At 42.3% G+C, this 21,709-nt stretch overlaps 1 protein-coding gene across 2 annotated transcripts in view; it reads left to right on the forward strand.

The window, feature by feature from the left end:
* LOC136878988 (peptide transporter family 1) overlaps positions 1-21,709 on the forward strand; it is a 292,467-nt gene that overhangs the window by 99,603 nt on the left and 171,155 nt on the right. For both annotated transcript variants that reach the window (XM_067152653.2, XM_068229020.1), the window contains exon 2: positions 13,698-13,762. In XM_067152653.2, coding sequence (XP_067008754.2) covers positions 13,698-13,762 — 65 coding nt within the window. The remainder of the gene's footprint in view (positions 1-13,697; positions 13,763-21,709) is intronic.

Consider the following 21,709-nt stretch of genomic DNA (forward strand, 5'->3'; position numbering starts at 1 on the left):
GTTGTTTACCTAGTCTTTTCTTAATTAATTTCAAAGAATTTGGAATTTTATTGAACATCTCCCTTGGTAAATCATTCCAATCCCTGACTCCCCTTCCTATAAACGAATATTTGCCCCAATTTTCATCTTGAATTCCAACTTTATCTTCACAATGTGATCTTTTGTATTTTTTAAGACACCAATCAAACATATTTGTCTACTGATGTCATTCCACGCCATCTCTCCACTGACATCTCCGAACATACCGCTTAAGTAGTCGAGCAGCTCGTCTTCTTTGTCCCAAGTCTTCCCAGCCCAAATTTCGCAACATTTTCGTACCGCTACTCTTTTGTCGGAAATCACCCAGAACAAATCGAACGCTTTTATTTGGAATCATTCCAGTTCTTGGATCAAGTAAACCTGGTGAGGATCCCCATACATCTTAACAATACTCTAGTTGGGGTCTTACCAAAGACGTATATGCCCTCTTCTTTACATCCTTACTACAACCGCTAAATACATTCATAACCATGTGAAGAGATCTGTATCCTTTATTTACAATCCCATTTATGTGATTACCCGAATGAAGATCTTTCATTATATTAACACGTAGGTATTTTACAATGATCCCCATAAGGAACTTTTACCCCATTAACGCAGTAATTAAAACTGTTTATTACCGGGCGAGTTGGCCGTGCGCGTAGAGGCGTGCGGCTGTGAGCTTGCATCCGGGAGATAGTAGGTTCGAATCCCACTATCGGCAGCCCTGAAAATGGTTTTCCGTGGTTTCCCATTTTCACACCAGGCAAATGCTGGGGCTGTACCTTAATTAAGGCCACGGCCGCTTCCTTCCAACTCCTAGGCCTTTCCTATCCCATCGTCGCCATAAGACCTATCTGTGTCGGTGCGACGTAAAGCCCTTAGCAAAAAAAAAAAACTGTTTATTTGAAAATGATGGCCGCATTTCGGTTCGCCGCAAACAGGGAGAGAGGCATCATATTGACAGCATTCGCACAAGACGTACAGCGCCAACGCAAGGCCATATGGTGTGGAGTGCTATTGGGTACAACCGCAAGACGCAGTTGGTGCGTGTCCAGGGCACTGTGACCGATTTGACCTACGTGAATGACATCCTGAGATCCGTAGCTATGCCCTTTCTGCACGATATCCCAGACGCCATTTTTCAGCTGGACAATACGCGACCACGTGTTGCTGTACGAACACGTGCCTTCTTGTTGTCACAGGATGTCAGACTGTTGCCCTGGCCCGCCCGATCACCGGACATCGCCAATCGAAAATGTGTGGGATATGGTCAAACGACGGGTGGAGCGCTATTACCTAATGCCAGCCACCAAAGATGAACTGTGGAATCAGGTGAGTGCAAAATGGATGGGTATACCCCAGGATGCTATTCCTGCCTTATACGTATCGATACAATCACGCATGGAACAAGTTATCAGTGCCCATGGTGGACCCAGTGCCTACTAGGCAACAGGACCCTTGCTGAACCTAGGTGACTGAAATGCTAATCGTTTCTGCAGAACATACTAATGAAGATGTCCTGTGAATATGAATTTCCTATCTCTAGTCTTTCAAGGTGTTCGGTTTTTTATGAACATGAGTGTATGTCTTGCGAGGGGGGGGGGGTCATCTAAAAATTTGCGTACGGAAGTTAACGTGACGAAAGTGTAACGCTAACAACCGCGCAGGCTGTGATGTAAGGTATGGATCTATAGCCAGGCAGTGTTACCTAGCAACCGTGCAGGCAGTGATGTAAGGTATGGATCTATGGCCAGGCAGTGTTACCTAGCAACCGTGCAGGCTGTGATGTAAGGTATGGATCTATGGCCAGGCAGTGTTACCTAGCAACCATGCAGCTGGTTGTCATTTGAAATTAGCAGCCGTTGATGGATGGCTATGACCAAGAGTCATATTCATGATCATTTTATTTTCATAAAGAGGAAAAGTGGGTTCCTTTTTGTGGTAACCTTCTTGTTTGAAATAGTGTTTCCCTCCTTCTTGAACAAAAGAAATGATAATGTGAGTTACCCCTCTTCGCACCGAGGACCTCAATTCATTGACTCCATGATTCTAGCCACGAACCTTACTGTTAATAGTGACGTAAAATCTGGGTCAGGGGTAAATAGTTCTAGTAGTTTCGCTATAATGGCTTCTTCTCGGAAGAATAGCCGTGCGACTTGTCCACAAGGATCAAGGCCGTCCAACCCTTCATGTTAGTCCTTGGACAGTTTTATCGACATATGTGATGCAATTTATTACCATCTCGTTCAATAACAGCCGTCATGTAGTAATGAACGTGTCAAATTGTATTACGACATATTCAGAGCCATCACGTTTGAAAAGAGTCTATGGTGGCTGGTTGTGGAGCGCAGTTCGTTAGACACTCGTCTTTTATAGTCATGGTTACGCGATCGAATCTCGGCACAGTTAATACTCATTCAAGGTAGATGCGTATCAACAGACTTACTGGCACGTTATATAATAAGAGTATAGGCTAAAATTCCAGTACTCGAAAACTACAGCTATTCTTCTTCTTCTTCTCATTATTATTATTATTATTATTATTATTATTATTATTATTATTATTATTATTATTATTATTATTATTATTATTATTATACGTGAATGGTCCCTTTTGGAACACACGAAGCTTTATTTATGATTTCGTTTGTGGAGGATCCAGGATGCTTTCATCTGTTGACTAAAGATCCTTTTCCGTTCTTCCGTCCACTTGGTACCTGCTCTTTTTGGTACTTCATTCTCTGGAGTAAATTCCCACTTGTCAATTTTCTTTCTATATATATTTTGATTCAAAATGTCTTCAGGTTGAATTTGTGCGTTCTTCATGTCCACTTTTGTTTGTTGTATCCAAGGGAAATTCTTCAGTTTATCAACTCTTTCAAGAAATTGGTGGGTTAGTCTATTTTCTGGAAGCCTCTTAACATGTCCATAAAATTTCAGCCTTCTTTTCCTGAGGTCTGCCGCAATATTAGATAATTTTTCTGTGGATTTCCGAGTTTGGAGGCGGTACCCTTCTCCCGTGTGTCTTGGTCCTAAAATTTTCCTCGTGATTTTTCGCTCTTCTTTTAGGATATTTTCCAGCTTGCCCTTTCTATGAAGCGTTAGAGTTTCCCCTGCATATAAAGCCCCAGGTTTGATTACAGAATTGTAATGTTTAATCTTAACGTGGAGAGACATACATTTTTTGTTGTAGATTTCTCTTGTTTTCCCATAAGCTCTTCTACGTTTTTGGACACGGTTGTTTTGGGCTATTTTCTCTTGTCCGGTTGGTTCGAGAATTTCGCCCTAGTATTTGAAGTGAGGGAATCTGTTGATTTTTCCGTATTTTGTATTGAGACTATGGATGTCTAGTTTTGCACAGAAAAATTCAGTTTTCTGGAAGGAGATATGAAATCCGACCTTTCTGGCACATTCTTGGAGAATTTCAACTTGCTTTATTGCTGTGACTTCATCTCTGGACAAAAGGGCCAAGTCATCCGCGAAGGCTAAGCATGGAAGTTCAAGCTTGTTTCTTCGTGCCCCGATGTTTACTGGGTTCCGGCTATTTTGTGCTTTCAGTTCTTTTTCTCATTCCCTCATCACCTTATCTAGGACGAGGTTGAAGAGGAGGGGTGACAGTCCATCTTCTTGTCGGACACCAGTTTTTATCAGGAATTCGTCTGAGATTTCTCCCATGAATTTCACTCTTGACTTCGTGTCAGTGAGGGTCTGTTTGGTCAAGTTTAGCGTTTTGGAGTCTAGTCCCTGTTCTTTCAGGATGTTGAACAGAGATTGACGATCAATTGAATCATAAGCCTTCTTGAAATCTACGAAGGTACAGATGATTGGAAGGTGTCTGAGGGCCCTGAATTTTAGAGCGGTTTTGAGGTTGAAGATCTGTTCAGTGCATGATCTGTGAGGGCGGAACCCAGCTTGATATTCACCAATCTTATACTCTAGTTGTTCTTGTATTCTTTTCAACAGGCATGCAGAGAAAATTTTGTAGCCAACTTCAAGGAGGAAGATTCCCCTATAGTTTTTCACATCAGTTTTGTCTCCTTTTTTGTGAAGTGGGTGAATTAAGGCACATTTCCAGTCTGGGAGTTTTTCGTTTTTCCAGATTTTCTGTATGATTTCTGTAAGTTCTTTGAGTGAATTTGGACCAAGATTCTTAAGGAATTCTGCAACAATCCCGTCTCTTCCTGAGGTTCTGTTGTTCTTTAGTCGTTTAATGTGGCTCTGAATTTCTTCCTGGTTTGGTGGAGGTGATTCTGGGTGAGTGAAACTGGATGCTTCTTCAAGAAATCTTTCAGTGGGTTCGGGGCAGTTAAGAAGTTCTGAGAAGTACCGTGCAAGTTCTTGGCAGTTTTCTTTATTAGTAAGCGCCAATTTTCCGTCTTGTTTCCTGAAACATACGTTCTGTGGAATGTATCCTCGGGTTTTTCTGTGAATGTTCTGTAGAAATCCCTTGTGTTGTGGTTTCTAAAGTTTTCTTCAATTGACTCCAGTTGTTCTTTCAGGTGCTTTCTTTTCTCTTGCCTGGTAGTTTTGGATACTTGTTTTCTGGTCTCATAAAATTCTCGTTGAGTTTTCTGGGATTTTCTACTGTTGTATTTCTGAAACGCAGATTTTCTTATCTCTAGGGCTTGTTTGCATGTTGAGTTCCACCAAGGGTGTTTTGTATTCCTTTTTAAGGGTACCATTTCTCGTGCCTTCTGTATGATTTTGGTGTGAAATTCTTCCCATGTTTTCGCTGGCTGATTTTCCCACGCTTCTTTTAGATCCGTAACAGGAATCCGTTTTATGTCAAATTTCTGTTGTTGGATTTTCTTGGGGTGGTATTTTCTTGGAGTAAATTTTACTTTAACTCTTGTGAGATAGTGATCAGAGTCGATGTTCGCTCCTCTTCTCACATGTACATCATGTACCTCTACCTGTAGCTGATACGAGATAGCTACATGATCAATCTGAAATTCACCAATGGATTCAATGGGGGACCTCCAGGTTTTTTGTTTCTTGGGATGCTTCCTGAGGGATGTGGACATGTTTTTAAGGTTACACTGTTGACATAGTTCAATGAGTCTTGAACCGTTTTTGTTGGTAAATTTGTGCACCGGGTAGAGTCCGACAGTTTTCCTGTGTTCCTTTTCTCGGCCGATTTGTGCATTGAAACCGCCTAAGAGGATTTTAACGTCATCCTTTGGAATTTTTGACATTATTTTTCAAGTTTGTTCCAAAATTTGTCCACGTTTTGGGGATTCTTCTTGTTGTCTATATTTGTAGGGGCGTGTGCATTTATTAATGTATATTTTTTATTGGCACACTGAATCCTCATGGTCATTAGGCGATTGCTGATGGAATTAACTTCCTGGATCGAGTTCAATATACTTTTATGTACTACGAAGCTCATTCCAAATAAAGGGGTCCTATTTAGAATCTTTTGGTCTGTTTTACTTTTGAATATACGGTAATTTCCATAATCCATGGTGGCATCATCAGTAAATCGAGTTTCCTGCAGGGCAAGGATAATAATTTTTTGCCGATCAAGTTCTGTGACTAAATTTAGTAATTTTCCTGGTTGTAACAAAGTGTTGATATTGAATGTACCAACGTGTGTGGGGGTTTTGTGGGATAGTTTACCAGAGAGCTCCGACTCTCTCCCATGTTTTCGTGGTTGTCCAGGCTCCCCAGAATCCGAAAGCCTGGTTGCCGTCTCAATGCGACGGATGGATTGGATACCACCTGGGGTAATATTGTTACTACGCTCACGAATCATGTTTGGCTTGTAATAGGAGATCCAGCAGTGCTGGGTGCTTAGAACCAGGGATTGTTAGTTCCTGGAGCTTGATATTGCCGCCGCACCTACAAGGTGTCAGACGCGGACCAGGAAGCCGGTGGATACCACTCAGGCGCACCTGGATTTTAAACAGGCTTTTTATTACTATCCCAAAAAAGCAAGGGTGCCTCCTCCGCCAGTTCCGCCGTACCAATGATTTTTAGGCTGCCTGAGGACAACGGTGCTTGTGATTTAGCTTTGTTGTTGTTGTTATTGTCTTTTATTGTTTCCGCTTCTGGTGTTCTTGATGGTGAGTTTGGCTTCTGCTTTCTTCTTGGTACCTTGACATTTTCTGTTGGCCCAGTATTCCTTTATTTTCTTGCTGAATTCTATCTTCCGTTCCTCGGACCATTTCATCGTCTCATTGTGGTTAGCTTCTGTAAGGGATGTTAGGAAGAGTCTCGTTTTGATAATTATGATGGCAATATTAAATTATGCCAGATCCTTCTCTACCTGCTGGATACACATTGATCCAGTGGCTTTACCTTTGCTGGCTACTTTGAAGATTTTATAGGACAGTCTGTGGGAATCCATTCTATATAGGTGTCCGTAGAATGCCAGCCGTTTTCTTCTGATGGCATCTGTGAGGGTTTCTTGGTGTTCGTATAGTTCATGGTTTGGTTTATACTATTGCCTTCCATCTGATAGTATCGTTAGTCCGAATATCCTTCGACTAACAGTTTGGTCAAATATTTTGGTCATTTTTTACTTATTTTATAACATTTCCTCATAAATAAAAGGGCATTTATTATTATTATTATTATTATTATTATTATTATTATTATTATTATTATTACTAGCAAATGTACCCGTGCTTCGCTACGGTATTCTACATTGTATTCGAATATCGAAGTAAATACTGTACTTGCAGTAAATAAGATTGTTTTAAAATTGCATGTCTCTTAGCGTTATCCGAGAAACAGCATGGAGAGGTCCCCATACGCTGTTTCCAATGTGAAGTGTTTGTTACGGATTTGTGATATAACGGCAGGCTCACTTGCCTACTGCGCAGTCACAATCGAGTTGGGAAGTTTACATTATAATTGCAGCCCCCTTTCCTACTTCCAGACAGATACCAGTTGAGGAGATTTTATTATAATGGCAGGCAACTACCCTACTATCAGTCGAAATTGAGTTGTGCAGTTATCATTATAATGTCAGGCCCCTTTTCCTACAGCTTACTGCCAGTCACACCAAGTTGGTGAGTTTCCATCAAAATAGCAGGCCACTGTGCCTAATGCCAGTCACATTTTAGATGAGGACATTTGTTTATAATGGCGGGCACCCTTGCCTACTGCCAAACACAATCGGGTAGGGGAGTTTTAAACAAAACAGCATGCTCCCTTGCCTTCTGCAAGTCAAATCGAGAAGTGAACTCTTCATTACAATGGTAGGCCTTCCTTACTAATGCCATTTACACAGGAGTTGGAGAAGGACCCCATTCGTACTGCCAGTCAAAGTCGGTGTGGGGAGTACTGATTACAATAGCAGACACACCCCTTCTCGATCGCTACAAATCGACATCAGTGAATATATAGGTCGACATACGAAAGTATATGCGTGTTTACAATATTGCAGACCTTCATTTACAGATTTTTTGCTAGTTGTTTTACGTCGCACCGACACAGATAGGTCTTACGGCGACGATGGGACAGGAAAGGGCTAGGAGTGGGAAGGAAGTGGCCGTGGCCTTAATTAAGGTACAGCCCCAGCATTTGCCTGGTGTGAAAATGGGAAACCACGGAAAACCATTTTCAGGGCTGCCGACAGTGGGGTTCGAACCTACTATCTCCCGAATACTGGATACTGGCCGCACTTAAGCGACTGCAGCTATCGAGCTCGGTCATTTACAGATTAACTGCTGCTAAACGCACGTCATATCGACAAAGGATTATGCCATAAGACGCCGGATTTAGTGGCCTAAAATGACTACTTTTCGGATAATTCGGATAATCGGATAATCCTCCTTTCCTTAATTGCCAGTTTTTCAAACAGGCTACATGTTCGAAGTGTTAAACGTTCTGCTGCACATAATGCTTCAGGTCTAATTACAGTTTGATAATGTCGAATTTTTGCATTTCGAGAGATGTATTTTTGTTATATATGTTTTGAGTGAGATTATTATTATTACCATGATCCACACACTGGTCTGATGCAGCGCTCCATGTCACCCAGTCTTGTGCCAACTTACATAACCATTCCATCACACATCTACTCTAATATATTCGTTATATGTGTCCTGCTACAATTCTTACTCTCTCAAAATGAAGCCATATTCCATAAATCTCTCCTCTTCTGGTTAAGTTCAGAGTTGGAAAGCACGGTAATATAGTAAAAGTAATCCAATCACTTGTAACGAATACATTTTTAGTAAGTTTTACAAAATGTAATGTTTACTTGTAATTTACTTCTTGGAATAAAATTGTAATCGTTACATTTCCTTTATCGATATAATCGAATGGAAGCAGAAATGGGAAGAAATAAGTAATGAAGAAGATGACTTTCAACTTTCTACTTCAGCAGAACCAATAGCTTCACCAGTGATGGATGAAGTACCTACTTTCTCATCTCTCGAGTGCTTCCGATGGCATCAAACTACAGGGTCTTTCACTCAAAGTGGGACCGGCAGGCGGACCGGCGCAGCACAGCGAGTAGAAGGGCGAGCTGAAGGCCAGACGAGCGCATGGCAACTCGCTGAACATATTATTTGCTCGCCTTGTCACAGAAAACGTTGAAAATTTCCTCCACCTGCATCTATACATTTCTGGCATCGTCTAAGGAAATTTTCGTACACACGAATTAGTTCATCTACCGAGAGAGCCTCAATTTCTCTCGTGATATTTTGTTTCAGTTCGTTTAGAGTGTGAGGGTTTGTTGCATAAACCTTCTTTTTCAATTTTCCCCATAAATAAAAATTGCAAACCGTAAGATCTGGGGATCTTGCGGGCCACAGTGGTTTACTAATTACCCTGTTGTCGAAAATTTCCTCAATTAAACTTAATGACTCGTTAGCCGTATGCGCGGTTGCCAAGTCTTGCTGGAGATATCCAGATTGGTATTTATTGTCCGTCAATTTTTCAAACAATGGTACGAGAATGTCATCCCTAAATCTCTGCCCAGTGATTGTGGTTTCAAAAAATATAGGCCCGATTATCCTGTCTGCAGTTACTGCCACCCGCACTCCCATTTTCACATCATGTAGGGGTGTTTCATGTATGACATTTTCAGGTTTCACTGAAAACCAATACCAAAATTTGTGTTTCCTGCGAAAGTATTTTGAGCGAATTTGTAAGAGTATATTCTGATTTTCCCCGAACTCGCACAACTTCTACTCATTAAGCACACACTTTTTACTCTTCGCTTTCTATCGAGAATCGAACCTGTGCTTTTAAGTTTGTTCACAAGTCTTCCTAGAGTTTCTCTACCTGGAATGTTCGCATCTGGGAATTTTCCAGTATACCACCTTCTAACTTCTCTATATGTCCGACTCGTTGGCTGAACGGTCAGCGTACTGGCCTTCGGTTCAGAGGGTCCCGGGTTCGATTCCCGGCCGGGTCGGGGATTTTAACCTTAATTGGTTAATTCCAATCGCACGGGGGCTGGGTGTATGTGTTGTCTTCATCATCATTTCATCCTCATCACGACGCGCAGGTCACCTACGGGTGTCAAATAGAAAGACCTGCACCTGGCGAGCCGAACCCGTCCTGGGATATCCCGGCACTAAAAAGCCATACGACATTTCATTTACTTCTCTATATGAATTTGTCAATACATATGTGTCGTGCATGAACATCTTTTGTTCTAATATGTACACAGTTTGAGGCGTTATTGAAACAATAGGCTTTAACACTAAGCAATAGCACGTTATAAAGTAGTGAAACACGATAACAGTTGAACAGTAACAACAACACGTACACACGTCATAAACTTATAATTTAAAATAGGCTATTAACGAAATAACAAAGTCGACTTTACTCGGCAAATCCTGCGTCGCAACTGTCTCATCTCCGCGTTGCCAAGTGCTCGTATTCGTCTTCCGTTCGCCCTTCTACCGGCGGCCCCAATTTGAGTGAAAGACCCTGTACAGTATCCATAACTACTGTGGATGTTCTTAAAAATTAAACACGGATATTCCTTTAAGTGGCTTTGTGATGAGAATTTTAAGAACTACATAGTGAATTATATGAAACACTACAATGACCAACTAAAATAAAAGTTTGTAGGAAAAACTAATTTTGAAAGTACCAAGGTATAGTCTCACTTACTGATGAAAGCCTCTTAATGTATCTGCAAAAAAAAAAAAACAGCAACACAAACCGAGCGAGTTTGCTGTGAGCTTGCATTCGGAAGATAGTGGGTTTGAACCCCACTGTCAACAGTCCTGAAGAGCAATTTCAGTGGCTTCCCATTTTCAGAAAAATACTGAGTCTGTTTCCTTCCCACTCCTATCCCTTTCCTATCGCATCGTCGCCATAAGGCTGTCGGTATGACGTATTTAAAAAATCAACACGAAAGTAAGTCATATATATTTCTTTGTAAGGTCTGCTATAATTCCAACCCCATGCGAAAGAAAACAAATATCAATTATTTCCCTAAGACTAACATTCTGTGAAGTAAATGAAATATTACTGATTACAGTTTGAAAAAGTAATTTGTATAGCATGATTATCTACCACCCCCGGAAGCCCGGGTTGGATTCCCGGCTCTGCCACGAAATTTGAAAAGTGGTACGAGGGCTGGAACGTGGTCCACTCAGCCTCGTGAAGACAACTGAGTATGGGAGGTGGGGGGGGGTGTTCGATTCCCACCTCAGCCATCCTCGAAGTGGTTTTCCGTGGTTTCCCACTTCTCCTCCATGTAAATGCCAGGATGGTACCCAACTTAAGGTCACGACCACTTCCTTCCCTCCTCCGTGTCTATCCCTTCCCATCTTCCTATCCACCACAAGGCCTCTGTTCAGCATAGCAGGTGAGACCGCCTGGGCGAGGTACTGGTCTTTTTTCCCAGTTGTATCCCCCGACCCAAAATCTCACGCTCCAGGAGACTGCCCTTGAGGCGGTAGAGGTGGGATCCCTCGCTGAGTCCGAGGGAAAAACCAATCCAGGAGTATAAACAGATTAAGAAAAAAAGAACGAACTGTAATTGAGCCTAATTACTTTTTAATGTAGTTTTTCTATCACTGGTTAAATTTCAACAAATCGTTCTCGTGATTCAGTATTTCTTCATCTGTGGCATTAAAAAAAATTGCACCGGGCGAGTTGGCCGTGCGGATAGCGGCGCGGCATCCCTGAAGATAGTTTTCCGTGGTTTCCCATTTTCACACCAGGAAAATGCTGGGGTTGTGCCTTAATTAAGACCATGGCCGCTTCCTTCCAACTTCTTGGCCTTTCCTATCCCATCGTCGCAGCGACGTAAAGCCACTAACAACAACAAAAAATTGCTCGTTGTTTAACGTCACACCAACACATCGACCGCAAATAATATGCAGGACTGCCGACGGTAGGATTCGAAAAAAACATCTCCTGAATGCAAACTTTCAACAGTCTGCCATTAAGACCAAGTGGTCAGCATAGCCAAACTGCTAACTACATTTCCACCTAATGAATCCCTCGCTGCAATTGTATACGTTTCAGTAGATGGCCCAGATAAACTATGAACAACAAAGGTGAATAATAATAATAATAATAATAATAATAATAATAATAATAATAATAATAATAATAATAATAATAATAACATTGGTTTTACGTCCCACTATCTAGTTTTACGGTTTTCGGAGACGCCGGGGTGCCGGAATTTAGTCCCGCAGAAGTTCATTTACGTACCAGTAAAACTACCGACACGAGGCTGACGTATTTGAGCACCTTGAAATACCACCGGACTGAGCCAGAATCGAAGTTGCCAAGCTGGGGTCAGAAGTCCAGCGCCTCAACCGTCTGAGCCACTCAGCCCGGCAGGAGGTGCCTTGTCTAACCTCTGTAAGCACCTTGAACCAAGAACTCATTCTACCATCAATTCTCGCCGCAGCCCAATTGTCAGTATAAATGCCTTTGACTGCTTTCAATAATTACCTTTAATCTCACAATCCACATCATTTTCCTCGGTACTCTGTCACATGCCTTCTCTAGATCTACGAAACATAACCGTCCATTCCTCTCGGAATGAATGATATAGAAGCATCAAAACATTAATATATTCATATACTGAATAAAAAAGCCCATGGCGCAACAGCCTCGAACGGCCATCGCCTACCAAGCGATCACTGCTCAGTCCGAAGGCCTGCAGATTATGAAGTGTCGTGTGGTCAGCCCAACGAATCCTCTTGGCCGTTATTCTTGGCTTCCTAGACCGGGGCCGCTATCTCGCCGTCAGATAGCTCCTCAGTTGTTATCATGCAGGCTGAGTGGACTTCGAACCAGCCGTCAGATCCAAGGAAAAATCCCTAACCTCGCCGGGAATCGAACCCGGGCCCTCCGGGTAAGAGGCAGGCACACTACACCTACACCGCGGGACCGGCTATATTAATATACTGAATGTGTTAGCATAAGCTGTGTTGGGTGTGAAGTTGTGTTTGAGTTGTCAAAATCTCATTTTCTGTATAAAGTGTTTTATCCTAACTATAAAAGAGACCTAGCGGTATATTTCTACTGTCCATACGTACGTCATCAGCTTGGAGCTACTCAGCTATTTTTCGGCAATTTATTACAACACTGCCGTTAACCTTACGGCACAATTATTACCACCAGTGAATTTAGGATATGCTAGTTGATCATTCTTCTTCTTCTTCTTCTTCTTAATCTGCTTACCCTCCAGGGTTGGTTTTTCCGTCGGACTCAGCGAGGGATCCCACCTCTACCGCCTCAAGGGCAGTGTTCTGGAGCTTCAGACTCTGGGTCGGGGGATTCAACTGGGAAGGATGACCAGAACCTCGCCCAGGCGGCCTCACCTGCTATAGTTGATCATTCACCCAATTTATTTGGCTCAACAGTTCCCTAGCTAGACGACATAAGATGTACTGCTATAAGCGAAGTTGACTCAGGATACTTACCATCTGTAGGTATTTTGTAATAATAATAATAATAATAATAATAATAATAATAATAATAATAATAATAATAATAATAATAATAATAATAATAATAATAATAATAATGCCCGCCTCTGTGGTGTAGTGGTTAGCGTGATTAACTGTCACCCCCGGAAGCCCGGGTTCGATTCCCGGCTCTGCCACGAAGTTTGAAAAGTGTTTCGAAGCCTGGAACACGGCCCACCCCGCCTCGGGAGTGATGGGTTTGATTCCCGCCTCAGCCATCCTTGAAGTTGTTTTCCGTGGTTTCCCACTTCTCCTCCAGGCAAATGCCGGGATGGTACCTAACTTAAGGCAACGGCCGCCTCCTTGCCTGTTCCTTGCCTGTCCCTTCCAATCTTTCCATCCCCCCACGAGGCCATAGCAGGTCAGGCCGCCTCGGCGAGGTACTGGTACTCCTCCTCAGTCGTATACCTCGACCCAAAGTTTCACGCTCCTGGACACTACACTTGAGGCGGTAGAGGTGGGATCCCTCGCTGAGTCCGAGGGAAAAACCAACCCTGGAGGGTAAACAGATTAAGAAAATAATAATAATAATAATAATAATAATAATAATAATAATAATAATAATAATGTTACGAAGAGCGGGTGGTCGAACAATAAAGTTAAATTGCCGGCTAGTCACATAATCAAGTGCTAGCAGTCATAGCCTGTCATGTGAACAGCGACGACACTTGGTGTCAACAATTGATTAGCATTGACAGCTCGTGTCAACTGGCCGCTGTCCCCAATTCCCGCCGAGCTTGACCTTGCATCAATTGTTTCTTGTTGCAGCCACCGCCCTGCTGGATGAGCTGGATGAGAAGAATCCCGATACGGACGCTGAGGATCTCAATGTGGTGAGTACAATCCCAGTGATTATATGGGTGAGCCATCACCCCTTAGTCGATATTGTCAGTGTAAGGCCGAGAGTAAAGTTTACAATCCTTTTTGTTCTTTCACATCTTATATATAGTCTGTTATACCTTTCAGTGTTCAGTCTGCAAATCTCTGTGAGTGTACTAAGTCCCTATAGCTCTATGTTTGCACCTAGCATTTTAGTCTCTTCTAGATTCACACCTCAAATCTTGACATAATTTAAAGACCAGTCTGATCATCGTCCCCTTTATCTTACCATCCATGGCCAAGTTCATTATTCTCCTACGTAAATTACAAATAAGCATTAACTACTCTGTAAAGTTAAAAATTTCATGATTGTTCCGTATTGAATAGAGTAATATACAATATTAACACTTATTTAACACTATTTCGTACCTAAGTAATTCTACTGGAATTAAATTCTTGTCTGTGATCATTGTGTTAGTTGTTTTTACACCTCTATGACTTAATTTTTGCACTGCTTTGCTCATTGGCTGATGATGACACTTCAAATGTGTTGAAACCGGTCCCAAATTAACAGGTTGTAACTTCTATTTGGTTCAACTTAACAACGGAGTATTGAAAGGTGGATCCTTCCTTCTATTTAATATTGTATATTACTCTGTAAACGTAACTTAAACCTGGATCTTATGATACAAAAGATCAGGGGTACGGGAGCCGACTCCGGGTGTGCTACGGTGTTCAAGCACCTTCCAAATTTCTTATGGGGGGTATACAGCAATCCCAAAAACAGGGAGAAGAAAGATTTAAAAAGGAGATAATAACAGAAGAAAAGAAAGAAAGAAGGGTGAATCATTCATCATAGTTGTTAAACTTAGCAATACGAAGGAATTGTTGTCCCTATATGGCAAAACGTGGGGGGGGGAGCCCACTTAAAAACTTTTATTTTCTTTGTTATCAATCACAAGTGAGTTATATGGATATTTTATTAATTAGATTTGATTAAAAAATCATAAAGTTTCATTGATTCCAAGAGAAACCTGATCAAGATCGCTTTAACTATAGCCGACCCGTTTTTACATGTACACCAGAAATTTCTTTTTTCGCCTTGAGAAAACTGAAAACTTATCTGCGCTGTACGCTCACGCAAAGAAAATTGAACGACAATGCAGCCATGCATGTCCATAATCAAGAAACAAAAATAAAAATAAAATGAAGCTCGAAACTATGGCGAACATTCTCATCAAACTGTTCACAGGAACACACTTTTTTTTTTTTTTTTTTTTTTTGAGAATTAGAAATTCCTCAAATATTTTAACGTTTGTACTAAAGACTTCCAGTTTCTCTTTTATTATTATACTAATAATAAACGCCAAATTTGCTTTTGGTAAACTCTGTTTGGTATCATCCTACGAGAAAATACGAGAGACTATTATGCTGGTTTTTTTACCTTAAGATTTTAGAGACATTTTTTATCTTCCATTCTTTCAATTCGCATATGTTAAAAATGCCAACGGCCGTAGCCGTGTTGAAACACCGGATCCCGTGAGATCTCCGAAGTTAAGCAACATTGGGCGTGGTCAGGAGTTGGATGGGTTGCCACGCGCTGTTGGGGGGGGGGTAAGGGAATGGAGGGGCGGAAAGGAACTGGCCACCCTACCGCACGTAGACTCTGGCTCAGGAACACCTCTGCGGAGGTTCGGACCCGCCTTCGGGCAGAATAACCCTTACCTACCATATTAAAAATGTAAAACCTCTTACTTTCCCATCATTAAAATACACCTTTACCTTTCATGTGGATTTTATGTCGATTGAATGTGGATTTATATGGACCTTTGTTTGTACTGATTCATTGTTGTCGAAACCGCGGCTAAAAAACTATAGTTTATGTTTTTCCTTCAAGTATGGCCGAGGCGGTAAAGGTGTGCTCGGTTCGCCCGGAAGAACGTGGGTTCGAATGCCCGTCAGGAAGTCGTAAAATTTAGGAAAAGAGATTCCACTTCCGGAGGTGCGTATGGCCCTGAGGTTCACTCAGCCTATACCAAAAATGAGTAACAGGTTAATTCCGGGGGGCAAAGGCGGCCGGGCGTAGAGCTAACCACTCTACCACATCACGTGCCGAGGTTAACAATGGTGGAAGCCTTTACCTTCCACCCCTCCAAGGGCTTTCATGGCCTGTACGGAGGTGACTTTGCTTTGCCTTTATCGCTTTTAAAAACACCTAAAACTGCATTTTCATGAGAATTAAATTTCGACATTTTCCGGGGCCTTTCCATTAATTTTTACTGTGCGTTTTTGCTATTTACTTTACGTCACACCGAAACATAGATAGGTGCTATGGCGACGATGGGAAGGAAAGGGCTAGAAATGGGAAGGAAGCGACCGCGTCCTTACTTGAGGTATAGCCATAGCATTTGCCTGGTGTAGAATGGAAAACCGCACGACAGAGTGGCTCGGACGGTTGAGGCGCTGGCTTTCTCATCCCAACTTGACAGCTTCGATCCTGGCTCAGTCCGGTGGTATTTGAAGGTGCTCAAATACGTCAGATTTACTGGCACGTAAAATAACTCCTGATGGGCTAAATTCAGGAACCTCGGCGTCTCCGAAAACCGTAAAAGTAGTTAGTGGCGCGTGAAGGAAATAACATTATTTTTATTAAATGGAAAACTACGGATAACCATCTTCAGGACTGCCGATAATGTGGTTCGAACCCACAATCTCCCGAATGCAAGCTGATGGCTACGTGGCCCAAGCCACTTGCTCTGTTGGACTGTGAGTCAGAACACTCCCACTAATTTAAAAACCCAGCGCCCTTGGTCAGGGGATGTGTGTTTCTCACACTGTTGTATGGGATAGAAGGGTCAACCCAGATTTTCAGGTGTTCTCATGAGCAAGATCCTGCCACAGCTAGTGCAACTGACCCTCCTAATCTTCCGTAGTTGCCGCTGGCTGAAGTTTTCTTCCTATCTGGTTCGAAATGCACTCAATGGGCGAAAGGTCTGGAGACCTTGCTGGCCAAGGAACCATTTTGACATCAAATGGGTTAGTCCGAGATACCGGCGATATATGAGGCCGGGCATTTTCCTGCTGGTGATGGGGTTGCCAAGCTGCACCAGGAAGGGATACACACATTGATGCAGAATTTCATTCACATATCCTCGCGCTGTCAAGTTTCTTTCAGTGGGGAGCAGGAATTGTAGGCAATGGCAGCCCACACCACGAGACCTCTCATTGGGGCGGTGTGGCGTTCTACTGTACGATGAATTTCTTCAAGTTCATCAGTGTACCGAACCTAACTCTGAGTAAATAAATTTATGAAAATCCACAGCCTGTTTCCAGTCATTCGACCGGGTCAGGAATGGAATGAATGAAGATAGGAATTGTGCCGGCTGCCGAAGCCTGTCACACTCCTCTGAGGTAATGATTAATGACTGACAGATGAAATGAAATTATATTGGAGAGTGTTGCTGGAATGAAAGATGACAGGGAAAACCGGAGTACCCGGAGGAAAACCTCTCCCGCCTCCGCTTTGTCCAGCACAAATCTCACATGGAGTGCCCGGGATTTGAATCACGGAACGCAGCGGTGAGAGGCCGGCGCGCTGCCGGCTGAGCCACGGAGACTCTTGAGTTAATTAATTTATGAACTACCTGAAAGAGAAAACATATGGTAACAGAATTATACCTGCAAAAGAAACAATTTCATTAAAGTAGAATGAGATGTTTCGTTCTCGAAACAACATCGTCAGATTCCATCAAATCACACTCAAATATTCACACGTAAATATTCATGTTTATTTCTGTTTAATACTTAGGAACTTTAAATCAGGAACTTATCTTAATAATATATTTGAGTGTTTTATCTTTCAGATAGTTTATACATTCGTTTACTCAAATTTAGTTTCGGCAGATTGAAGAATCTAACCTTCATAAATTAACTGAGTGGGAACTGAAAAGGGATGTTACAAAAGCTCTAAAATGAAGCGTTCATCACTGCGCCGGCCAGAACGTCTCCAGATTCCAGTCCGGCGTTCATCTGTATCCAGGCAGAACCGCGATTCGTTGCTGAACACCACTCGTGGCAAGCTGACATGCTGCCCGTTTCTGGCAGAAGTTCAGGCGTGTTCAGCGATACTCAGGTAGCACTGGCAGACGTCGTAAGGGACACCGCGATGACAGATCCTCCTCTGCTAGCCGCCTGGATATGGCACTACAGGCGTATCCCCAGCTGCCGTGACTTATCTCTCCATGGTGCGTTGCGGTCCCGTAGAATGCTTAGTCTGTCGCACAATGAAATGGTCCTCGCTGCTGGTGGTCTACCAGCATAGATCCGAGCCTTTTCGGCGTGCATGAGTACCCTCACGATCCCACTACGTCCAACACCGACGCGTAGCGTAGTCAGAACGATTCAAGTAGCGGACAATACGCCAAAATGTATAACCTGTCTCTCTTAGACCGACGACGCGGCCTCTCTTGAACTCATCTTGCTGGTCGAAGGCTTGTCCAATGTGCCGTCGGGTCTCTGTGGGCCACACTGCTACGAAGTCCTTATTCGGTGCATCTATGAATGATGGAGGTTATGTACTCGCCCTAGTAGCACTTCCGCGCAAGCAGTGAGCATTAAACGCCAATGGGACTCGTGTCAAGATACTGTTGCAACCTTCGATGTACTCGCGCCATTCGTTCATAGAGTCCAGCCATTCAATTTTGTTCTGAACCTGCATCCGGGAGTAAGTGGGTTCGAACCCCACTGTCGGCAGCCCTGAAGATGGTTTTCCGTGGTTTCCTATTTTCACACCAGGCAGTGCTGGGGTTGTACTTTAATTAAGGCCAAGGTCACTTCCTCCCCACTCCTAGTCCTTTCCTATCTCATCGTCGTCATAAGACCTATCTGTGTCGGTGCGACGTAAAGCAAATTGTAAAAACAAATATATTTTCCTTTGTTGTTTTTGCAAATGCAAAAATGATATGACTTTCGAAAGTCGGAAATAATATTAGTAGGGCACATAGATCATTTTTGAAAAACACAAGACAAGACAGTTTTACTTCCACACGCTGAATCGAACTTGTTTGAAAGCTAAATGCTTCTAATGCAAATGAGTTTTGAATACGGAATTAACTTCCTGAAACGCATGACGCCAGTGAACTCCACGCTTATCAGTCAACACCGAGGCAATGACGCTCTATAGATTCTGCACTTAGCAGAAGTATATGTAAACGCGGATATATACTACTCCTACACTCATTCAAATGATCCATAAAATCTAACAAAAGGCGTATGAAAATTGGCAAGTACAAAAAGAGCAACTAAAGGACAAAAGTATTCAAAAGTCGCATAAAAATGACAAAATATGCATCTTTTGTGTTCGGTGAAAAACTTTGATTACTAATACTACTGTGCTATAATGTGTACTTGGACTATAAAGAAGAACAAGCAGGAAATCTAGCGTCATGCATACAAATAAAAAAACTGGGATTATTCACAGAATTACAAATCCGGGTCATCCACAAAATAACAAATCTGGGGTCATTTGACAAAGACAAATAAAAATCTTTGGTCATTCAAAAAACCTGTGGTCATTTTTGAATGCAAATAAAAATACCGGGATATTCACTTTTATCAAAAGTGAACACCTGGGGTCATTTACCAAAAATTAAAATTCAACATCATTCGCACAAAAATTAAACGAGGGGTAATTAACAAAAGTATATGTTCATTTATTAGTATTTTGGCTTTATTTGAAGGGTTTGATACATCACGATCAACAGTTCCATATGCTTAGTGCGTGAGAAATCCGATGCACACCTTTGCTATGGCATAAAAATCTAAATATTCTTACTAGATGATGATGATAATAATAATAATAATAATAATAATAATAATAATAATAATAATAATAATAATGGATTTATGTCCCTCCAATTTACGGTTATTGGGAACGCCTACGTAGGTGCCTGAATTTTGTTCCGTAGAAGTTCTTTTACTTCCTTTCACATCTACCAGCATGCCGGGCACCTTCAAATACCACAAGACTGAGCTAGGGTCAAACCTGTCAAAATGGGCCCGGAAGGCCAGCGCTCTAATGTTTGAGCTACTCAGCACGGAATAAGGTTACATTATTTATTTATTTATTTATTTATTTATTTATTTATTTATTTATTTATTTATTTAATCCGTTTACGGAGCCTCTGTGGCTCAGGCGGCAGCGCGCCGGCCTCTCAGCGCTGGGTTCCGTGATTCAAACCCCGGTCACTCCATGTGAGATTTGTGCTGAACAAAGCGAAAGCGGGACAGGTTTTTCTCCGGGCACTCCGGTTTTCCCTGTCACAATTCATTCCAGCAACACTCTCCAATATCATTTCATTTCATCTGTCATTCATTAATCATCGCCTCAGAGGAGTGCGACAGGCTTCGGGAGCTGGCACAATTACTATCCTTGCCGCTAGATGAGGGCTTTCATTCCATTCCTGACCCGGTCGAATGACTGGAAACAGGCTGTGGATTTTCGTTTAATGCGTTTACACTCCAGGGTTGTTTTTTCCCTCGGGCTCAGCGAGGGATTCCACCTCTACCGCCTCAAGGGCAGTGTCTTGGAGCTTGAGACATTTGGTCGGGGTACAACTGGGAAGGGGGACAGAACCTCGCCCAGGCGGCCTCACCTGCTATGCTGAACAGGGGCGTTGTTGGGGATGGGAAGATTGGAAGAAGGAAGAGGGAAGGAAGTGGCCGTGGACTTAAGTTAGGTACCATCCCGCCATTTGCCTAGAGGAGAAATGGAAAACCACAGAAAACCACTTAGAGGATGGCTGAGGAGGGAATCGAAACCCTTCTCCTCAGTTGATCTCCCGAGGCTGAGTGGACCCCCTTCTTGTCTTCGTATCACTTTTCAAATGTAGTGGCAGAGCCAGGAATCGAACTTGTGTCTCTGGGGGTGGCCGCTAATCACACTAACCACCATACCATAGAGGCGATCTATTTATTTATTTATTTATTTATTTATTTATTTATTTATTTATTTATTTATTTATTTATTTATTTATTTATTTATTTATTTATATGAGCCTTACTGACGAGAAATATGCTAATAGTTAAAGTCTCCTACTGTGAAGCGTCTGCCTACATATTGCAAGAAAGCTACAGTAAGTAGTTCACCTACTTGGCGTGGTCCCTCCTCCACCTACCTAACGTAGAGGTGTGTCCATGTGGGTGGTAACCTTGTCCTAGAACTGACTGACCCTTTTGCTTGCGAATCTAGCGACGTCTCTTGTAAATACATCATACGACCCACCTTCATTCCCAAACATGTTCCTTGTTAATAATAATAATAATAATAATAATAATAATAATAATAATAATAATAAAGTCATTAGAGAATAGGAGAACGAACTAAGAAATCAGAACCCCTAGAAACCCACTCAATTCAGGCGAACAAAAGGCGACATCAAAATCATTTGTTTGGGTTTCGCAGACGACATAGCGATATCAGAGCAATTAAACAGTCGTCAAGGAATCCGGGCAACAAATCTGAGTCGAGGAAACCGAGTTATTTGCACTGGCTTCAACATTCAGATACTAAAGATTAAATACAGACAGATGAAGCGGGTTCCACGCTTCAGATACCTCGGGGTGATCCTAGAAGCAAGAGGGTCAGAAAAGGAAGCACAGAATGTTCGCCTACAGAAACTCAAGAGAACATACGGGTTAACACGCGATATTTACAACAAAAACTGCTTGTCCACACTCACAAAGATTAGGCACTGTAATACGGTGATCAACCCTGAAGTACTGTACCGATCGAAACGCTGATTCTTATCAGGAAAGGGGATCTGGAGAACATCCTGAAGGAAGGAAGAAAGATCATAAGGTCCATAAAAATGGAAGACGGATACAAACAGAAATCCCACAAAGCAACAGAGAAACTGCCCACTCTGGCAGCAGACCTTAATGAAGATTAACATTCTACGACC

The sequence above is a fragment of the Anabrus simplex genome, chromosome 8 (assembly GCF_040414725.1).
Source record: "Anabrus simplex isolate iqAnaSimp1 chromosome 8, ASM4041472v1, whole genome shotgun sequence".
Taxonomy (NCBI): domain Eukaryota; kingdom Metazoa; phylum Arthropoda; class Insecta; order Orthoptera; family Tettigoniidae; genus Anabrus; species Anabrus simplex.